Source organism: Lagopus leucura, unplaced genomic scaffold, assembly GCF_019238085.1.
Source record: "Lagopus leucura isolate 7727_CA_CO unplaced genomic scaffold, USGS_WTPT01 Super-Scaffold_100027, whole genome shotgun sequence".
Lineage (NCBI taxonomy): Eukaryota > Metazoa > Chordata > Aves > Galliformes > Phasianidae > Lagopus > Lagopus leucura.
Window position 1 is genome coordinate 6179231 of NW_024962278.1, and position 22569 is coordinate 6201799.

The 22569-nt window shown below is 46.0% G+C and overlaps 1 protein-coding gene and 1 long non-coding RNA gene across 2 annotated transcripts in view; one reads left to right on the forward strand and one right to left on the reverse strand.

Moving 5' to 3' along the window:
• Window positions 1–22569, reverse strand: part of HTR4 (5-hydroxytryptamine receptor 4) — a 98192-nt gene that overhangs the window by 31419 nt on the left and 44204 nt on the right. The window contains exons 3-6 of the mRNA XM_042880762.1: window positions 22439–22564; window positions 21367–21567; window positions 9693–9846; window positions 8460–9025 (exon numbers count right to left, since the gene is read on the reverse strand). Of these exons, the coding sequence (XP_042736696.1) occupies window positions 8460–9025; window positions 9693–9846; window positions 21367–21567; window positions 22439–22564 (1047 nt within the window). The remainder of the gene's footprint in view (window positions 1–8459; window positions 9026–9692; window positions 9847–21366; window positions 21568–22438; window positions 22565–22569) is intronic.
• Window positions 22162–22569, forward strand: part of LOC122185190 — a 4872-nt gene continuing 4464 nt past the window's right edge. Inside the window, exon 1 of the long non-coding RNA XR_006180776.1 lies at window positions 22162–22519. This is a non-coding gene — a long non-coding RNA (uncharacterized LOC122185190). The remainder of the gene's footprint in view (window positions 22520–22569) is intronic.

Genomic DNA, 22569 nt, shown 5'->3' on the forward strand with positions numbered 1-22569 from the left:
TGAAGGAAACAGCAGAACGAATCCAAATGATCCATTTTGGGGCTAATGACCTTCTAGTGAAGATGATGCACTGTGTCAAAGCTCTGATCCATATTGCTGGACCATTAAAATTCCCAGGCAGTTCTTGCCAGGCAGAATTTCTGGCCATAATGGTCTGATTATGGTTTCACCAACAGCAGGCATGCCTGATCAACTAGTGGCCTTCTGTGATAGAGTGACAGCACCAATGGACAAAGGAAAGGCAACTGATGTCATGTACCCGGACTTGTTCATGGCCTTTGACATGATCCTGCATCACATCCTTATCTCCAAATTGAAGAGAGATGGATCTGAAGGCTGGATATTCAGTGGATGAAGAATTGGTTAGATGATCATAGCCAGAAGGTTGTTGTCAATGACTCTATGTCCAGGTGGAGGCTGGTCATGAGTGGTGCCCCCCAGGGTTCCATTCTGGAACAGAAGGAAGGGATGCCATCCAGAGGGACCTGGACACACTCAAGAAGTGGAAATGTGAGAATCTAATGAGATTTAATAAGGTCAAGTGCAAAGTGTTGCACATGGGTTGAGGTAATCCCAGATATGAGTAAGAGTGGAAAAGGAACTCCTTGAGAGCAGCCCTGCAAACAAGGACTTGGGGGTCCTGATGGGTAAAAGCTGGAAGGACAAAAGTACCCTGGGTTGCATTAGCAGAGGGGAGGCAGCAGGGAGACAGAGGGGATTGTCCCCCTGTGCCCTGCCCTTGTGAGTCTCCATCTGGAGTACAGGGTCCATACCTGGGGCCCTCAGCACAAGAAATGGAGCTGTTGGACTGGGTGCAGAGAAGAGCCACGAAGATGGTGAGATGGCTGGAACCCTTTGAAGAAAGATTGAGAGAGTTGGGCTTCTTTAGCTTGGAGAAGAGAAGGCTCCCCAGAGACCTTGTTGTGATCTTCCAGTACTTGAAGGGAGCTTATAAGGAGAGGGGGGACCAAGTTTTTACACAGTCTGATAGTGATAAGACAAGGAAAAATGGCTTTGAACTAGAAGAGGGGAGATTTAGGTTAGATGTTTAGAAAGAAATGTTTGAGTCAGAGAGCGGTGAGGTGCTGGAACCATCTGCCCACAGAAGCTGTGGATGCCCCATCTTTGGAGGCATTAAAGGCCAGGTGGGATGGGACCCTGGGCAGCCCAGGGTGGTGGTTGGCAACCCTGCCCATGGCAGGAGGGTTGGAACAAGATAATCTTTGAGATCTCCTCTAACCTAAGCTATTCCATTCCACGGTTCTATTACTCTATGATGATTTTCTGTAAATAACTGTATAGCTTTGGGCAGTAATACTCTGCCACTGAAATTCTTTCCCCAGTGATCCTTGAGTGATAAAAAAAAAATCACAGAACGTCTACAGAAAAATCTGTTCAATATCTGTAAAGGGAAAAAAACCTTTCAGAAGGATATTCATGGTGTAGTTAGTGCTAAAATAAAAACTCAGTTTTAAGCTAAGGCCTTGCATCCTTTGTGTTCAAAAAATGCCACGAAAGATTCATATCCACATAACTTTGAAACTTGGTCAAAACAAGCTAAGAAGACATGTTTGTAATTCATGCTTTTTTATCCAAATACTTTTTTCAGGATTTTGTTCCCTTGCTGGTTCTGTTTGTAAGTGTATGGGAACTGTTGAGTCACGGCCTGAACCGCTGATTGAGCACCTGGGGAAAGGACCCGGTCAGCCCTGGGAGCACAGGTGAAGGCAATTCAGCTGCGTGACCCGAAGGGCTGCAGCCTGGCTGCACCTCTCAGACCTCATTTAAAGGCTGACTGCCCGTGGGGAAGGATTTCTTTCTGCAGATCTCTCCTTGGTGAAGCTTTCCCCTGCAAACCTAGAATCTTCTGATACAGGTGAGCAACCTTCTTCCCTTCCTTTATAATACCTTTCTACTGTGCTGGTCCTTCTGTCATCACAGCTTTGCTGTAATGCCTTTCCCATTGTATTGATCTGTCCAATTGCTACAGTGAGCACCATGATCCCTGGTAAGACCTCATCTGGAGTACTGCGTCCAGTTCTGGGCTCCCCAGTACGAAAAAGACAGGGATCTCTTGGAAAGAGTCCAGCGGAGGGCCACGAAGATGGTGAAGGGCCTGGAGCATCTCTCCTATGAGGAAAGGCTGAGTGAACTGGGTCTGTTCAGCCTTAAGAAAAGGAGACTGAGAGGGGACCTGATCCAAGTCTATAAATATCTAAGGTGTGGGGGGCAGAATGGCGAGGCCGGACTCTTTTCAGTGGTGAGTGGAGACAGGACGGGGGAAACGGCTGGAAACTGCAGCATAGGAAGTTCTGCACAAACATGCGCAAGAACTTCTTTACAGTGAGGGTGACGGAGCACTGGAACAGGCTGCCCAGGGAGATGGGGGAGTCTCCTTCTCTGGAGATGTTCAAGACCTGCCTGGATGCCGACCTGTGCGACCTGCTGTAGGGAACCTGCTTTGGCAGGGGGGTTGAACTCGATGATCTCTGGAGGTCCCTTCCAACCCCTACAATTCTGTGATTCTGTGATCTCACGTGCCTACACTGCTTGCCTATTTCTCCTTAAGAGAAAAAACAAAACCATAGTTACACCCTTCAGATGCCCTAGAAAAGCCAATAATAGTGGGTTTTACCCATTCACCTATTAGGTGGAGCTCAGTACCCTGCCAATGCAAGGAGTTGGCTTTGAAGCTGCATGCACTACCGCTGGGAGATGCTGTGTTTCAGTCCAGCCCTTTACCTCTCATCTCTGGGCCAGACTTTGCAAGTTTGTCCAAGTAAAGTTGTGCATGTATTGAAATAAGCTATCTTTTTTTCTCTCAAAGCAGTAGTGAGGCCCTTCATTGGCCGTGGCAAGCTGCTGCAGCCAGGATACAGATCCCAGGTTCCTGTAGCACCCTCCTGCTTCCAGCAGCACAAATAGAGCCAGGATGCAGCACCTTGCAAAGCAGCCCATGATCACCTCCTCTTCAGAAACTGCTTCCTGCTGGCTTACGCAATGAGTTGTTTCCATGAGCATGGGTATGTGTGCAAGGGAGAAGGAGAGCAGCAAGAAATATTTAGCGTGGTGTATCAGTGGCTGAGCTGGGCCCAGGCTCCCGCTGCTGTTCCTGTATGCTTTCTGTGGGCTTCATCAGGGCAGGCAGTGAGCTCATCCTATCCATGCCCTTTGTCACCACTGTCTCTCCTTCCTCCAGCAGCCACCGCTGTTCCATGGGGAAAGGTGGTAGTGAAGGCGTTCGTTCCCCGCTGAAGCTCAACACACCTTTTTGACACCAAAGGATGGCTCTGAGCCGGGGAAGAGGTGGGCGAGTAGCGAGGAGGGGCTGCGCTTCCAGGCTGCGGTCTGCAGGCTGTCCAGGTGCCAGGGCCCAGCGTGCAGCTGCTTGGGCTGTGCGGGAGCAGCCGCAGCACAGGGCTGTCCCATCCTGACTGCTTTGCTCTGTCTCGGGAATTCCGTGGTCTGTGTGGCTGCCTTAATGCCTAAGGAAGGATAAGAGATAAGAGGAACAGGAGGAGGCAGGACAGCGGAATTTTACCTGTAAGCACAGCAGTGGAGACTCTGTACTGGCAGCCTGGCAGGCAGGAGGGCTCCAGGACCTATGTGACAATTCAGGGCAGCCTCTTTAATTTATTCATTGTTTCATTGCTTCTGGAAGTAATGCAACGCAGTCAGCCCATCCACCCACATGAACACCGAAGCCTCTGTACCAGTGTCTCCTCTTCTCCTGGCCAGGAAAGGGAGAGGAGGGAGGAAGAGCTCCTGCTGACACCTTACAGACTAGAAGCAGCAGTGCAGTGCTACAATCCCTGCGCACACCTGCTCTGCGTCAGACCCAGTGGGGCAGGAGCAAGGTGGGCACAGCACATCTGAGCCGTGCTTCCCTACAGCCAAGAAGGATTTCTTTTTATTCCAGTGCAGCTGCAAGCCAGGGAGCTGCTACAGTTCTGCAAAATGAGGAGCCAAGCATTGCAGCGCCTGTTCAGATTTACCGACTCCATCACTCACATTGCCCACAGGGGCCAATAAGGCTCCGCAGCCATGCTCCAGCACTGAGTGCTAGCTGCGCAGTGATTTACTGTGCTCTTCTCCCCGTGCCTTGTGCACCTTCAGAGTGCTGACATGAGTGTGTTTGATTGGGTTACTTATTAATTCTGTATTTATGAGGACAATGAAATTCCAGTCCCCAAAGCTGCACGCTGCTTTTCTTCCCCCCTTATCTTGTTTCTCTTGGCTCTTCTAAAAGGAAAATCGGGATTTGCTTTAGTTTGGAGAAATGACATTGGCATCAGCCCTGTCTGAGAAGGCCTCTTTGTGCTGGAAAATGAGTAAATAAACCACTCGCTATAGCTCTCCCAGGAGAGATCAACCCTGCTCTGTGCTGCACATTGCACCTCTGGACGGAGATGGGGAATCCAAATACCAAAGGGATGTACTTGACCCAGACGTTCCAGAGTTTGTCTGCTCTGATCATCGCTCAATTCTACTTCACCTTCTCTGCTGTGACAAAATTTCAGAACGTGATTTATCCAAGAATTCAAGCACTGCTGAGCTGTGTTCCAATCCCCTTGTGCAGTACAAGAGTTTAATGATTCCCAAAGGTATGAGCTTGTTGCTTTGCTTTAACCAAATGTCTATGCACAACAAAAGATATACAAGCAATATGTTTAAAAAAGGAAGCAGCATTTTTCAGGTAATTATGGCATTTTGTTTTCACTCTGGTGGTGCACAGGACTCCTGAACATGTGCTGGAGTTGTCCAGAAAGCCTTATGTACTGCTGTGAATTATTCTGCTTATTTTTGCATTATGTTAGCTGAGAGCTCATTGTAAATTCACTTGTTAGTCAGAAAGATCCCCAAGTCCTTTCCGCGCACAATATTTCACACCACAGCCTCTTAGGACTGTGAATTGCAAATTCATTTGTATATTTATGCTCATAGATAAATAGAAATTCTTATTTATATATTACACAATTTGTGCTGCAACCAAAGAAACAAACCTCTGCATATGACACGCGAGTTGCAATCTCAGCCTTTGGAAATTGAATAGGGTATGAATTTCAGATAGCATCCACACCTGCAGATTTCGATTTGCTATTTGCATGTGTCCTGCCTAGATTGCAATTGATAGTACGCATCAGAAGTGAAATAGGTGGATCCAGAGGGCCAAAAGTACGTGTTCTGGCAGTTCCTCTGCTTACAGAAAGCAAGTTTTAAAAACAGGAAAGCGAAAATCTTCTTCACAGCTGAATGAATATTTAATACTACCACTCCTGCCTATGGTACAGGCAGATCCAGCTCTAATTAATCTCATCTCCTGCCTCTTCATGACATCTTCCAACCATACTTTGCACTACATCTTACCCTGCTCAAAGAATGGGTATCTACGTCACTTCATGTAGAGTTCAAGAGCAAAATTGGTGATGGGAAATCCTTTCCTCATCTCTTGCTTCAGGGTTTAGGGAGAAAAGAGGGTGGCTGCTGGGGTTTCCCTCCCATTGTGGCAAGGCAGTTGAGCTGCAGGCAGCCTGCCCATCCCACTGGACATGCAATGGGCCCCAGGTATGCTGTGCAAAGCCTCTCCCTGTCTGCTTGTCCAGAACACCACAGTCTTCACAGATCAATTGAAAAATAAAGAAAGGATGAGGGCTCCTCCCAACCGGCCTGTCTGTGTGTGCTGAGGGGGTCTGCCTCTTCTCACCACTGCTGTTTATTGTGCTCTGCTCCTCCTCTTTTTTTTTTTTTTCCCCATTCTTAATACAACCATGAGAAATCCCGAAATGAGAACATTAGAATATTCTGGCTCTGAAGTTATCAGAAAAAAAAAAAATGAAGAAATGGTTTCCTCTCTGGAAGGCGCTCACAGGTCAGACATCCAAGAGTGAAAGCCTGAAATTTTCCTTTAATGAAGACAAGTGTAGTGTTGGCAATTGGAGAAGCACCAGTGAGTTGGTCGTAGGCAAAGGAAGAATAGTCCAAATATTATCAAGATAGGATGTGGGGAGGGGATAGAAATCCAAGTCCTGTTCCACCACTCCTGAATCCCAGTGAGGCTGAGAGATTCAGTCAGCTTAACTCAGAACTGCAGACCTTTAGAGTGGAAGCCCACCCTGCATTCAGCACAAGGACTCTCCGTGCTCTTCCTGCCAGGGTACAAGACACAGCTGCAGCATCCCTCTTGCACAACTTCCCCCCATGTGCAGAAGCTCTTAGTCAGGAGAAAACAACTCTGAGGTTGGAAGAGTGTTAACCAAGCCCAGCCCCCAAGCTTCTTCACAGCTGGGTTAGTATGAGGCTAGCCCATAGGTTTAAGGTATTTTAGCTACTGGGCACAGGATTTCCAAGCTACAGAGCAAACGTGCGTTACATCTTGAGAGGACCTGCCTTCCATCTGAGCTGAGTCCAAACTGTTCTGCATTTAATAGAGAAGCACCAAAGAATTCAAAATTCCACAAGTGAGATTAAGCCCAGAAACTACAATTAGTCACCTTTCCTTTAATCCCTACGCCTCCATCACCAGCAGTGCAATATCCACACAGAAGAGGAAGTCATGCTTATCTGCTACAAAGCCAAGAAAAATAGAAAGTAATTGTGTCTGAAGTGCTGAAGTGCAGAAGTGTTGCTCAGCAGCCCTGGGTGCCTTTCCCTGCAAGAGGAGTGACACAGAAAGGCAGGAGGGAATGTAGCTTGTGCATGCAGTGAGCTGAAGAGAGAGGACCCACTCTTATCTGTACAATAACTCATACAAGCTAGAAACAAAGAAGATGCCGTATACATAGTTCTCATGGAGCATTTTATAGTGTTTATCACATCTACATTGACAGGATTGCAGCAAGGCAGGGCAGCTGGTCACGCAGTCCTCAGACTCATTATTTATTTCCACGGAGGACTTGTTTGCAGGAGCCACATGTTACAAACGTGAGGGGGGATCTGGAAATGGGAGTACTTTCACAGTAAGTATCTTGCTGCAGCACTTACTAGCCCAAACAGACACCACTCGCTCTTTCTCTGTGCTTAGGCCAGTGGGCTGACCAGGTAAACACTAAAATCATGGAACCTCAGAATTTTCTGAATTGGAAGAACACGCAAAGATCATCAAATCAACTCCTGGCTGCACATAGGACCACCTAAAACTCAAACCATATTTCTGAGCATCTTCTAAATACTCCTTGAACTCTGGAAGGATTTAGGTCATGGCCAGTGCCCTGGGGAGGCTGTCACAGCATGGAGCCCTCCACCACCGGTGGCCCTTTTCTCTTCCCTGCATGCAGCCACATTCCCAGTGCTTGTTTCTGCAGCTCCCAGCCTCCTTCTGCAGCTGAGCAGCATTCGCCTCATCTGACACAAGCTCAGCATTGCGTTGTGTCCTGCATCCATCACAGGCAGAGGACTCTGGGACCTTAGCCCTTGAACAGCTTTTACTCAGCAGAAGATATACAGTTTTTAATGTCCTTCATAATGCGAAAAGCATGAGAGGCCTGTCTCAGGGTTGTGGAAAGCCCTGCCCTGTTTCCCATCCATTACAAAGCCCAGGACTCTTTCCAAAACTTACAGAAGGGAGCTGGGTGCAAACCAGACACAAACCAACAGATCAGGCACAGCTGGAAGTATGATTTTTTCTCCAGATGGGTTCAGCTCTGAACACAAACAGTTACCAAGCCCTTAGCTGCAAGTATGGAGCCATGAATCCATGTACCACCAGAACCACATAGCTCTCAGGCAGTTGCACAGAAACACCTGCAGATTTTCTTTCAGAGAATAGAGCTCATTCTGATATTTTGGAGATAACTGCTCTTCCCTGCCTTCCTCAGTGCTCTGCCTCCACTGCTCCGTGAGGAGAAGGCAGCAGAGGATGTGGCCCAGCACAGAGCCCGCTGCCATCCCAACCACACGCAGTCCTCTTGCAAAAAGCACTGTGGATGTACAGCATGTGTGGATGTAAAGGATGGATGTGTGAGGTGTGGGGGCTTCACACTCCCTAGGATTCCACAGTGACATCCTTCGCCTTTCATCACTTCAGGAGCAGCAGCACCAGCCAGTGGGTCTACAAAGGCAGAATCTGAGGAGAAGTGGCAATGAGAGCACCTCGGTCCCTCTGCTAGAGCAAAGGGAGGGCAGCCTCCTGCAGGGTGCTCCCCCTGCAGTCAAACTGTTCTTCTCAGAAAAAGCAATAGGACTTCCAGCATGCATGCACAACTACTGCCTCCTCCCAGCTGTTTCCTGAACACGCCTCTGGAGAAACTGTGCACTCCAGTAGGTATCTGGGCACATACAAACACTGGTCATTGGAGCATCCTAAGGACTTCTGTGCACTTCTCCTGCTCCCTCCTTTTTGAACAGTTAACCCATCAGCTATTTCAAATGCAATGCAAAAATAATCCCTTAAGAAAACTCATGAGAAGTTCTCTTCCCAGTGACTCAAGGTATTTTGCAGCAGCTGAGGAACAAACACTCACCTTAGCACATGAGTTGATCCATTTATTGTGGTGGTGGAACAGGGGACTGTCTGCCCCAGGATGGAAGGCCTTCGGTATCGCTCATCACCACAGCACAGGATGATGAGGAAGGCACGTCTGAAAGACTTGTTCAGGAAGGCATAGAGGAAGGGGTTCAACCCTGAATTGATGTAGCCCAGCCACAGGAAAGCTGTCCACAACTTCCCCGGCACCGTATAGTTTATGAAAGGGTCTACTATGTTTGTGACAAAGAAGGGGGCCCAGCACAGGCAGAAGCACCCCATGATAATGCACAGGGTCTTGGCAGCTTTGGTCTCGGTCTTCATGCGATGCGTGCTGTGCTGGTCAGGCTGGTGCCGGCTGTCAGCAGGGGTCCCTGCACGCTGCAGCACCCGGATCTGCCGGGCGTGCTCCCGGGCAGTGACGTAGATGCGATAGTAGGCCAGCACCATCAGCAGGAAGGGAAAGTAGAAGGCCACCACAGAGCAGGTAATGGCGTATGGCTTGTTGACCATGAATATGCAGTACGTAGAGTTGGAAGCCTTGTTGAACTGCCTTTGCTGAATCTGGGGCCGGGGGAAGAAGGACAAAGAAGGGAAGAAATTCAGTGCTGCTCCTCCGATACCAGCAGTCTGTTTGCTAGGAAGCTCCACCATCACTTTGCTATTCTTTCTCCTCCTTTCCCTCTTCTATATGCAGTGCTTCACTTACCTGCTGCTGCCCCTCCTGCCTGTGCTCACATCACGGGCTTTGCTGGCCCCAAGGCCTGTAGGACCTTCCCATGATGCAGCTCCAGCATCCCAGAGCACGGCTCAACCTGGCTATTGAAAATCAGCCTGACAGCCCAGACATTGCAAAGAGGAATAACTTCACTTGATGCTGTGCTTTTTTTGCAGCGCTCACTGACCTGTACATCAGAATATGTTCTTATACCAAGAATGCTAAAGCTTCATCTGCCCAAATGCACTGGAGAAGGACCACATAGGTGGCATGGGTCTGGGCTGCTGTGGCCTCAGAAGACAAGGGTCTGCATCAGGTACAGGGCAGTGGGCAGCAGCCTTGTAAATCCCCATAAAGACACCTTCCAGGAATTCAGCAGGCCCTCTGAATCAGTCACAAGCGGTTTCTCCTTTAGCCTCCCTTGCCTTCTTTTCCTTGAATATTGCTTTTTAAAAGAATATACAGCAGGGAATATATGTAGTACCAAGACGGTATGTTTCCTAAGCTACTCACCAAATCAATGATGCCAATGCTATTCCAGCCTTGCATGATAGGGAGGAAAGAAATAAACGTCGGGATTACCCAGCAGCCTCCAAGCATTACAGCAATACGCAGCGGAGTCATCTTGTTCCTGTACACCAGTGGCTGGCAACAGATAGCATAGTACCTGCAAGGAGGAAAGCAAGAGAACAACCATCACTGAAAGAGACCTTCAGGTCTTCTAAAAATAAAACTGTAAAGCCTTTTCTTCAGCTTGTTTCTTCTGCCTTTTGAAACAGTGGTAAAAAATGATTCTATAGTCTATTTCTATTGACTTCCTCTCAGACAAGGAGCTCAGAGTATTTTCACAGCATGAGTAAATAAGGTCTCAGAGTCCCTTGCAGGGAAAAGCCAATATTTTCTATTTTCCAGCTAGGGAAAATGAGGCACAGATTAATGCTGTGGTCTGTCTGAAGTCGCTGAGCAAGGGAGTGACCTCCCATGTCGCCCTCCTCTCCTCCTGTGCTTAGTCACAAAGCTGTCTGCACCCTCCTTACCACAATGAATGAGTTCACCTTCCTTCTATTTAGCCATAACTGAGTAAATGTTGGGGTTTTTCTAATGGCAACGGACATGTATTTTGGCAAAGCTGCAAAGGTTGTTATTGCAAATTAACAAAGTGTTTCATAGTTGTGAAAATGTCAGTAAAATTAAGTGTGCCTTTCCCTAACTGAGTTCCTTTTCTTCCTCCCTATTCCCTGGCCTTAACCTTCAGGCACAAGAAGAGCTCAGCCCTGCCCATGACTTCCAGGCTTTTCCCCATCAAGAGAGGTGCCCTGCACTTGCCTTTCTTCTCCCTGTTATTCTAACACATTCACAGTACAATAGATTCATGTTCTTAAAATAACAACCAGCTTTGAACAGAAAATATCTTCTGAGATAAAAAATCAACTTGCCTGTTTGTTTCCTGTGCTATCCACCTGTTATTAGATTTCTACATCAAGAAGGTGTATCAAGCCTAAAAACAGAAATCCATCTCCAAAGTTAAATATGCCCACAAGCGCAGCAGATCAGCAACCATATCATCCTATTGCAAATTTCTGGAGGTCCTGACCTGACAGCCTGTGTTAGGTTCCTAATGAAATATTTTCAAACTCCAGAGTTTTAAATTTCAGCACACACTGCAGGCCAGCAGTGACATCCCCACTGCTGAGAGAGGGAGCTGGAGGCTGGAGGCTTACCCATGCTCACACTGGAGACCAGAGCAGAGCCAAGAAATGGTCCTGACTTTCAATCCCCTGCTCCTTGCTCTAGCAGTCTTGTAGTTTCTTTGACTTGAACATGACAGAGTAAGGAAGATCAAAACAGAAATCTCACTGGGTAGACTATGAAGACAGTTAGTCTGCAAAGGGACTGTATGCAAAAACCAAGTTTAGATACGTCCTTGAACTATCTCTTGCTCCAAATAATTGATAGGAAGTAATGTCAACACTCAGCTACAGAACATCAGACTTTTTCTTCTTGACCACACAGACATAACAAGGATATTTATAAAAAGACATTTTTTGCAAAATGTTTTATAATTCAGCTCATAAAACAGCATTGAAATCTCTTTACAACCAACACGAGTCTCACTCTAAATGTATAACTGAGAACATTTTCAACTTCCTTTTAAAAGTCTCCAGGGATCCTGCAGTTCAGATCTCTACATCTAGAGATGCCGGAAACTACTGGTTGGAAACGACTGGCTTGGCTCCAGAACACAGCTGTTCTGCTGCAGAAAGCAGGAATTGCTGTGAGGTGGGAGAGCAGTGCTCAGCACAGCCCCGCTCTGCCAACAAGGCTTCCTGCACAAATGCCCCTCTGCTTCCCCTATAGATGCCTCTTGCTGAGCTCCTGGCATTTTCACTTGGCACAACCAGTAGATTGGAGACATCACAAGCACCCATGAATTCTCAGCTCTTCTAAACAACACCATACAGAATTCAGCTCCGTGCCTGATGGGTGTATTTTCCCAATGAATTAATAGTTATTGTCTAGTAGATGTACCTGCCAGATTTTGGAAGCACAGACATTCTGCAATGTGGTGCCCATCTGTGTACCCAGAGGATATCAGTACTGCACTAAAGAAGTGGCCATAATTTCAACAACTATTTATAAAAGGAATTAATGATCTCTGTCAAAGAGATTTTTTTTAAAGTCAGGCTTCACACCAAGACATAATGCGTATGTAGCCCATCTAAGTCTGCTTTATGAGGTCAGTAGAATCATAAAACGGAGACATTAAATTAGCACACATACACTAAAACTGAACCACAAACCTGAAGAGTAGCCTTTGAGAAATTCTAAGTGCCAGCAGCCCATTAAAATAAGAGACAGATAAAAGCACGCATGTGCACATCTTGTGTGTGTGTATAGAAGTGACATCCTTGAGGTGCATGATTTGTCAAGAGCTGAGTGGGAACTGAAAAGTTTGTATTGAACAGGCAGAAAAATCTAAAAATTGCCAAATTTTCTTCAGAAATTAAAAACAGTCATGTGGAGTCAGCTAAATTGCCTTATTTTGATAAAATTAGAAGATATATTCCATACAGAAGGTTGAAATAAAATCAAAGTGTCAAAAGAAAACATTTTTATCATCTCTTTGAAGCGAGATTCAAAATGTCACGGGGGAAAAATGTTGAAGCAAGCATTCAACTATTTCAATTTGATCATTTATACCTTGTCTTCTGGTTTCACGTGCGCATGAAAATCAGTCTGTTTCTCTGAAAAATTTTGCTTTCAAAGAAATGGTGTATTTGACAGTAAATGTTCTTTTAGGGCATTGTCTGAAATGCTCCCTCCGTGGAGCAATGCAAACATCCATAATATTCAGTGGATCCAATTCCTCTGTTCACTGACATGGTCTTCACATCCCTCTGGCAGCACACGGAGAAGCCAAATAATTTACAGTAACAAGATTTAATTAGTTTGCCTTCAGTGGGTCCAGATTTGAACAGGCGAGGTTACCCAGCCTCAAAGATATGCCAAACTCAACTGGAGAGGGCCCTGGGGAGCCTGATTGAAATGAAGACAGATTTGAGCTGGAAGAGGAAGGATGGATCAGAGATTTCCACAGCTCCCTTCAGCCCAAACTTTTCCAAGTCTATCAGACAACGAGGGTCACCACGGTCAAGTTGTAATCTCTTAGTGATTTCCAAGGGAAGAATAAATATCTCTTTCTTCCTGTGCTAATTAGCCACCTTAGACTGCACGTGTAACCTCGCCTTCTATTACTAGAGATTATCGAGTTCAGATTTCTCATGTTCTTCAGTTTCCTTCCCCAAGGAAATAAACTGACCTTTGAATTCAAACAGGTATTTTCAGTAACATATTTGACTGCTTATTCAGACAGATGGTGCTTCTCTTGGCATTATGTGCAACTGCTCCTCCAACTCTAGACCCAAGGGAGATCTACCTGGCATATCACACAGAATCACAGAATCACAGAATCACCCGGGTTGGAAGGGACCCCAAGGATCACGTAGTTCCAACCCCCCTGCCTGGCAGGGCCACCAAACATCCACATTTAGATCAGGTTGCCCAGGACCCCATCCAACCTGGCCTTGAACACGTCCAAGGACGGGGCATCCACAACCTCCCTGGGCAGCCCGTTCCAGGGCCTAACCACTCTCCTTGTAAAGAATTTCCCCCTAACATCCAACCTAAATCTTCCCTCCTTCAACTTGGATCCATTTCCCCTAGTCCTGCTGCTGTCAGCCCTATCTATTTATTTACAGCCCATATCTGTTTATTTACTATCTGAGAGACACCTACTGCAAAGTGCTACGCAGTGCTGGACATCAAAGGATTCCTGTCACACTCCTGATAGCAAGTTCCTGCAAGCCCCAAGAGGCCGCATTTATTTGTGGAAAGGGCAGAAGGAGAAATTCAACAAACAAATGGAGAGAAAAGCCAGGACACCAGCTACCATTCCAGCTGTTGAATCAGCAAACAGAAAACCATGACACACTGCTAATTAGCTACAGGAGGAAAACAATTCTTCCAAGCAGCTCAAGTCATTACATTTCTGTACTCCTATCTCTGCTGCAAGTGACAGCGTTACGCTGGCTTGTACATGCTGTTAAAGGCCATTAGAGTAAAAATTATGCCTGTAAAAATGACACCGTAAGCTCTCATATTTCTTCCCTCCCAGTGATTCAGCAGCAATTTTCCTCCACTTACATGTCAAAAGATCATATGCATATTTTTTTGCTAGGTGCTGCTGCCATGACTCCTGCTGTATTCAGGGAGTTGAGCTGGGTTCTTCCTGCCCCTCCCCTGTTAACAGCAGCGAGGTCCCGCAATCAGAACATGGGTGATAATTTTGCTGATGGAGAGTGAGGCAGAGGAGCACACAGCTGGCTGCCCACTGCTCAGCAGGACTCCATTCAATGGCCCAGAGAGTCAGATAACAGCAAACTGTGTATGTTAGCAGGAGACACTGAAGTCACACCAATTTTTGCAGTAGCTGATGATTTGATGCAAACAATGGTTTCGGTATTTAAGCAGCTATTTATTCACTGAGAGAAAAGTAATTATATCTCCAAGATTATAAATAGTTTTAGTCAAAAGTTGAAATAAAGGCATATTCTACATTTCTGCTTCCTTTCAAGCTAGAGCTGTTTTCCTGAGCTCATGAAGAATATCTATTAGGTACTGCTGTGACAGTATGATGGATGAATATAAAATGCAATATATACACATGATTAATACAATGTCCAAGTTGAGTTAAATATTAATTCTTACTATGATCAGCCAAGATCCATGTTTTTGCAGTTCCCTGGAAACGTTAAGTTCCCGTTACCTACAGCAGAGTAGATGATGTGAACATCCTCTCTTCTGCCCCTATTATGACATTCTCAGCTGAAAGGGAAATGCAAGGATCCCTTCCTGGACTTGCAGATCTTCCAAACAGCTCCATAAAGCAAAGGTTATTACAATGCTTTTCCTTTCCCATATCAGACATTTACCACATGTGAATGATTCAAGAGCTAACATTTTACAGATGGCTCAAACAGAACAAAATAGTTCATGGAGACATAGTTATGGCCTTTATGGATATGGGATATGTTTGGCTACCAAGGATTTGTGCTCTACCCAGTCTCTGGCTCTGAAACATGTATGCAACTGTCCTTTCTCTTCCAACCACAATGACTTTGGGAGCACTCGTTAGTGCCGAATGGATTGATCCCCCAGAGTGAACCTCATTTCCTATAAACAGCCTCATGAGCTCCAAAGAAATGAGGGGTTGGAACTTGATGATCCCTGAGGTCCCTTCCAACCCATTCTATGATTCTATGAATGCAGGTACACCTCTGTTATGTTCATGAAAGCTATAAATGCCTCTCAAGATTCACTGCCCCATGGAGGAGCCAAATATAAACGATGTCCAACTGCTATAAGAGCAGAATATTTTATCCTTTCCCAGCAGAACTTAAATTTTCCCTGCTGGTGAGTTCATCTTCATGGTCGGTGCTACATTTAAAACCAAAAAGCAAATATAAATGCATAACACACGGTACACCAGTGACACATTTGTACCTAACAGCCTTCAACACTTTGTGCAGAGCAGGCACAATATCACATTCCTCAGCAGCAGGATTGTGGACAGCTTGTCTAATGTTAAGTTTGTGTATATGTGAAGACAGGATGTGACGGATAAGAAGGAAGCTGTGAATGCAAAGAGAAAATAGACAGAAAATGAACCACAACTATATTCTTGCCTTGTACGACTGAACACTGAATCTGCTGTGTAGGTCCAAGGCTTTCGTGGAAATGTAAGCATTGTAAATCATGAGTGTTTGTTGTTGCCTCTTTGCCTGAACAAAAAATCTTACAAACAAACATGCACACTCTGACCGTCCTGCCCAGGGGAAAAAAAAAGAGGGAAATAAAGGTTCTTCAATATCATGTCAACTTCCAAGTGATAACACCTGCAGTTAACACAAGTTTATAGATTATAGGCTCTTGGAGACGGTAAAGGAAAGTGAAAGGGCTGAGAAACAGCGTGGCATTTCACTACATTCCTGACTTCCACCAGACAGCAGCAGAATTTAGCTGTGGCCCATGGCAGGGATGGCTATCTGCAGCAGTGGTATCTGTATACTCACTAAGCAGCAACAAGATGAGACTCTGGTTGTAACCAGACCCACTGTCAAGACCAAAACCAGAAGTTCAAGAATCCAGGTAACCAGCTGGGCCAGCAGAGCTGCCATTCTCTGTGGTTTAAGAGAAGTGGGCACTGATGCGGGCACAAGCTCCTCGTCAAGCCTGGGACTGTATATGAGCTGCCCTGGGCACATCTCCAGAGAGCACCAGGCATCCTCAGCTCCTGCCTTAAGATGAGCACAGTTTGAACCACTCTGCTGCCTTCTGAGCATCACAGAACCTAATTATTTTACTGCATGAGATAATTCCTTCCTTGGAAAAAATTGAAGTATCTCCCCAGTTTTCAATCCAATCTTATTTAAGTTATGAGTATGCAGATACTACCCTGAAAGAAGCTCCTTAGACATCACAGACAGACAAATACACACCCACCTTTACAGAACAGACGGGGCCATATGGATTCCCACATAGAAATCCATTTGGTGTCACGTGTATGTATTCCATGATATGCGTACCATATGATTTATCATTACTGGGGACAAAATGAGCAGAGGAAAACTTTCTGAGTACTGTAACTGTTTAATGCTCTTAAAGAGCACCAAAAAGCATAAAAGGGGGGTGGCAAAACTAAGAACCCGAGCAGAGAGGCTGCCTGGCAAACTGCTCCCAGCCACGGCTCAGATACAGAAGCTGCTGAATGGAGCAGGGAAAAACCTGTGTGACTGAGAATGGCATGTTCTTCCTCTTCTGCAGTCAAGCCGGACTGGATCAGGCTTCAGCTGAACCCTGGCAAAGTCGGGAGGTCCACAGAGAGAGAGCCTGAAGCTGTTCATCACTGTGCAGAATTAAAACAGTGCTAGTGACTTTGCCAACATTCCTGTAAAACCACATTCTAGCTTCCACATAACCAGACTTCTACATTATTCTGGGAGAGAATGGCTCTTTTCTCTTTTCCTTTTTCCTGCTGAGCAAATAAGCCATGATCTCTGACTGTACCAAGCTAAACAAAGTTATGCATTGCTGGTCCAGAGGAAAAATGTCCTAAAATGATTATATCTAACAAAATTAAATTCTTATTAGAAAAACAACGGCCTGCTGGTGTTGAGATAATTACACTGAGAAAAAATGCTGAAGAGAACAGTTAATTGGAATTGGATAAATTTAGCTAGTAATACAAACAAACGTATGTTGCCAAACGGAGATGGAAGGCTCCTCCACAATCCCTGCATGGGTTGGTGTGTGTGCAGGGCTACTGTAGGCAATGGTGGCAAAATAAGTGTCCATGTTTCTAGTGGCTTGGTAGAGATAAATAAAGGACAGTGTTTCTCGCAGGCTGTGCCGTGACCATCTGCCCCGTTATTTTTGGTAATGCTTTCCAACCTGAATTCTGCAGACCTGTGTTAGCTTTCTCTCGGCGACATCGTGCAGCCATGTGCCATATCCCACGCATCCCCTGCCCACGAGGCTGGGACCACACAACCAACTGCAGGAGACCAAGCACTTTTCTGTCTGAGAAGGACAGGGGGAACTCACGGCCTGGTTTGACACTGGCATTGTGTCACACAGCCAGCCTGTTGAACTCCCAATTATTTACTGATAGCTATTTAGAATGCAGCAAGGCTGCCCGCTGATACCCTGTCCCTGCAGCTGCAGCCAGCTGATGTCCCGAGGCACACAGCTGGCTGCAGCTGCCTCCTCCCTGTCCTTCAGAGGACCAAAGCCCTGCAGCCTGGCCAGCTGCAGCCCCTGCCCCTGTTTCTAGGGAAGTTTAAGGCCCTAAAACGTCACTTTTCTCAAAGGATTGTGCTAATTTGATGTCTGAACAGTACATTAATGTTAATTAATGTTTGTAAATGGTGCAACAAGCATCTGTCATTCTGGTGCTCCAACACTCTTTGGATACATCTGCTTTGCTTTAGCCTTTATTTAGCAGTGATTATGTGGTATGTTTGGATTCAGTAAGATTAGCCCCATGTACACAAACACACAGCTAGGTCTGTTCTGTTCTGTACACAGCAAATATACCAATGTTTCTAACACACCAGGCGAGCAGCAGCCAGCAGAGACACAGCCCTGAAGGAAAGCTTCCATGGCTGGGACACACCAGGAGAGCTGGATCAAGCAGCAGCAGCCTACAGGATGCTTTGGGTGTGTGGGTAAGCAGAGGAGCCATGTGTGCATATAAGGCCAAGAATACAGACATTTAGGACTGTTTCTCTCTGTTGTTTTAGTGAGTGCTTTTTGGTTTTCTTTTTCCATGAGGCTTTGAGAAATAATTATACTGCAAATTGTATTGCAAATACTGGAGAAGAAAATTGCCTTTCCTGGCAGGTGAATTCTATTTGGAGAGATTCTATCATAGCTTCTTTGTCTATAAATACACAGTGCAGCTTTTTTTTTTTTTATTGCAGAGACAACAAAGAATGGATAGATATGCATAAAGCATGCAACAGATAAAGAATTTGGGATTAATTCTATCATTTATATTAAAATACGGAAAAAATAATAAAGAAGTATTACCCAGCGACATCAGAATTTGGATTCAGTCAGCCCTAATGTACCTCTGATACCTTGCAGACTCACATTTTCAGATGAGCCAGTGTCCCTAAGTCTCTGCAATGCTTTTCTCCCTGTATCTCAGTGGTAACACTGGCTCCTCCTGCTCATGCGGTGGTTTTTCCAGATTTCTACCAAAGTCTGAGCGAACTGAGGGGCAACAGTGAGCACATGTGAAGTAAAACTCTGCAGAAGAAGCGCTGGTCCACAGGCAGCTGCCATAAGTGGTGGTGATGGAGAATGGCTGAGGTTGGGCTGAGCCCCCATCGCACTGCACCCATCTATCTGGTCTGGTCTTCCCATGGCCAGCTGCTGCCCGTTCCCTGCTCCCAGTGCTCCTGCTGAGTGTCAATTCTCACCGGAGAAAAACACCTCCAGAACCACACCAAAATGGCCCAGAAATGCAAGTTTCTACCAACAGCTGATAAAGGCCGAGGATGTGCAGATGAGAGGAAAAGAGACACTGCTTGAGAACAAAGCAGCACCTGTATGGTAAACACATGTGAAAGAGCAAGGGCGCTTGTGTGCCCTGAAATAATTCCCTGACATCTGGCAATTTCAGGTCTGTCAGCTGCCAGGTATTACTGCTGTGCTGCTGAGTCGCAGCCAGTGCAGCTCTGCTTCCTCAGCCTGGGCTTGCAGTGACCTTCAGCACTCCCATGGCCCAGCCCTGAATGCACCCCGTGTTCTTAGTCTAATATGGCCAGCAGTGGGAGTGACGAATATTAGGGAGTCTCTCCCACACCCTTTGTGATGGCAGCTCTGGATCTGGCAGAGAAAGCTCACAGCTCTAGGGGCCAGAGAATAAAAGAACACCCAATGAAAAAATGTGGTCCTATCCAGGTGTTCACACTCTCCTCTGCATGTGTTATTTAATATAGAATAATCTAACCTGTCTCATTTCTTTTTTTTTTTTTTTTTAATATATTTCCAGTTCCAGTTCCTTCTACTCAGTTGGGCATTTGCAAGACCTGCCTCTGACCCGTTTACAAAATAGAGTCTTCCTGTGTATGACTGCAGTGCCTCTTATGCGTCCCCACATGGATAACACTGCAGCAGCAGTAAATCCAGGCAGCACCCAGCATGGCTGTCCCAGCAGCATTGGGCACAAGGGACAACAGGAGCTCACAGTGTACCAGGAACTGCAAAGGGGAAAATGGGCAGGAGGGGATATTTTGCCTCCACAACCTCCTGCCTTCACTTAAGAGCCTGGGGAACCAAACCCCAACATTTTACATAACAAGTCCACATCCAGAGCGCAGTGCATAACAGCTGCTTCACCACTAATTGGCTCAGAGAGGCAATTTGTCAACATTTTTAAGATAATGAGCATCTTCTTTGCATTCCAGCCATCTCTGTTCCCAGATAAGGAAACACGCCGTCACTGCTGCACATGAGCTGCTATCGGGATGCACTACGGGGTGGTGCTGCCCCTGTGTCCACACCAATCAGTGCAGAAGTTAATCAAGTATCTTTTGGAGCCTGGCTAGGTACAGACCCTTTGGATGAAAGTTGTTATTTAAATATCAGTTGTGACAATGGTGAGATTGATTATGGTTATTTTATTCCTAATAGTAATACTAAGCGATAGTATTTTTAAAGTTGTTGAAATCTTTACACAGAACGCAACTGAAGGCTTTAAATACTGCTCTTTAGTACAGCTGGTCAAAATGTTTTATTCTAAGTATTTATCCTGTGAAATATGCTTCCAAGTCTGGAAGGTTTTTTTTCAAGTTAAGAAGGTCTGTTGTTTCCATTTGAAAAATTACAGCCATCAATAAAACAAAATTGTTTTCATGTCATTTCTTCAGGATTTTGGCTTCACTTTAATTTTGCAAGGAAAGTTTAAATAAAAAGAAAGTTTTTCAAACTTTTCTCCTACAAAGCCTATGCACCTTTCTTGCTCTAATTACCTCCTTGTTAGTCTTCCCTAGCAGAGACCTGCATACAGATGCCTTAGCAAAAAACCTATAAAACCTCAAGGCAGGAGGGAGGTTGTTTTTTAAGTCTTTCTCCATGTAAACTAGTAATATATGTCAAAACGTGTCATTCAGTAATATGGGTGTTCATCTGGCTAACAGCAGATGAAGGAAGATGAAGGAAGAGCAGCTCTGATTGCACTTCAGAGATGTGTCAGGTTTGCTTTGACAAGGGATGGAAAGACAGGCTACTAAATGCCTCAGCTCCCAAGCTCATGAAGCTCAACATAACCCTTTCCCTGCCCTCCTGCAGCCCCAGCAGTGAGCAGCACCCAGCACTGCCATTATAGCAGAAATGCTAAGTCACAGCCTGAAGCAGTGATTGAGCACCTGGTGGGAAGGCAGGGCCAACCCAGGGGAAGTCAGGTGCATGCAATGCAGCCAAATGGTCGGAAGGGGTAGAGCTAGAATCCACCCCTTCCCAAACCTCATTTAAGGGTTGGCAGTGGAGGTGAGGGTATCTTGCTGGAGAGCCCTGCCTACCTGAAGCCTTCCCAAGGTAAGCAGTTTTTCGTTTGTTTTTGTTTTTCCCCTCTTTGTTTTTGCATCCACAGCTGCTGCACTTGAGCTTATCCTCAATTGCTGCAGCCTGGGGCTCTGCTGTCCTGCTATCATTGCTGTGCTTTCCGTTTTCCTTTTCCATCACATTATAGTATCACAGCCACGTGTAGCAATTTCCTCACTGAAATAGCAACCTGCACAAAATGCACCTCCTTCTGCAGCTCTTTTCTGTGGATGCATTTTTAAGGTTAATTAAAATCTTTACTTAAAAGGAGAAAACATGCCATGTCTGATCAATAATGCAAACCGTGCCAAGAACCAGGTGAGAACCCACCTTGCTCTACCAGTATAAATCTCATTTCCTTCAAAGTCTTCCTATGCTGATGAGGATTCAGACCACTCTTTCCAAACAGAGCTACCAAGAGAGACTCGCTGCTGCCCAGCTCCAGGCTGTTATGGATAAGCAACAACACTGAAGAAAGCCAAAGTGAAAGTTATTTGCTCTGCTGTTCTGCTCATACCTGTCCAGTGATATGCAGCATAGATGCAGGATCGATGCTGTGGTGAGCAAGACATCAAGGGATGTTCGGACAAGGCAGAACATCTCCCCATAAATCCAGCTGTCCTGGACCAACTCAATGGCTCCAAATGGCATCACCAGTACTGATACCAGCAGGTCCACAAAGGCAAGAGAAACGATGAAATAATTGGTCTTGATTTTCCTGCAAGACAGGTAACAAAATGAATAACTTCAACACAACATCCTCCAATGTGAACAGAGATCTTGGCTTGTGATTGGGTCTGATTAGCTCTATCATGTAAATATCTCCTCTTCGATGAATGTCCCACTTCATACTGTCTCCCTCAGCTCGCTTGTGGTTTTTACAGCTTAACAGCCCCTGCTTCTCCTGCATGAACACATCTTTCTGCCCACATGCAGGAGGTAAATAAATGCCCACAGGCCTCTGCATCTGGCTCAGCCTTGTGGGATGCATTGGAGAGTCTGGGGATGAGGGGGGAGATTTTATTTTAACTTGTATATTGTGAAAATCCTTCCAGAAAGCACTCTGCAGAACCTAGACTGAAGCTATCATTTTAACTTGAAGAGTACTTTTAGAATCATAACAATAAAATAGCATTAAATCCATTAAGAATCCCACGCAGAACATGAACAGAGGCTGCTGAATTTCTAACTGACAAAGCCCAGGGGCAGCAGCCAGCCCTGGGACAGGAGTTTTGCAGGAGAGGCCCCAGGCTGCTGGGAACATTTGCTGGATGCAGGAGGGCTTGAGCTGCACATTCTTTGGAGGGGGTTGTTAGAAAGGTAATGGGAGACAGAATTGAGCACTGTGTTCAGCTCTGTTTGTAACTGATATATCTGGTTCTGACACTGAGTGCAACGCAAGTAGGGGATGGAAACAGCGGTCCCACCACCACAATGCAGATCTGAGCTCAGGGGTGCTGAGCTCAAGGAGACAGTGTGACATCGGCACAGCTGGCGGTGGCACTTCATCGTCTGTGATCTGGACTCACAGCTGCATGTGTGGGTCTCCCATTTGGGATGTGGCAGCAATGGGGGCTGCGTGGGCTCACCTGAGCTGCCTGTCCCGGCACACAGCCACCATCACCAACAGGTTCCCCAGGATGGCCATCAGGATAACCGCAGAGATGAAGGTGAGCAGCACGATCTTCTCTGCTACGCCGAAGCCCTCACTTGAACTTTG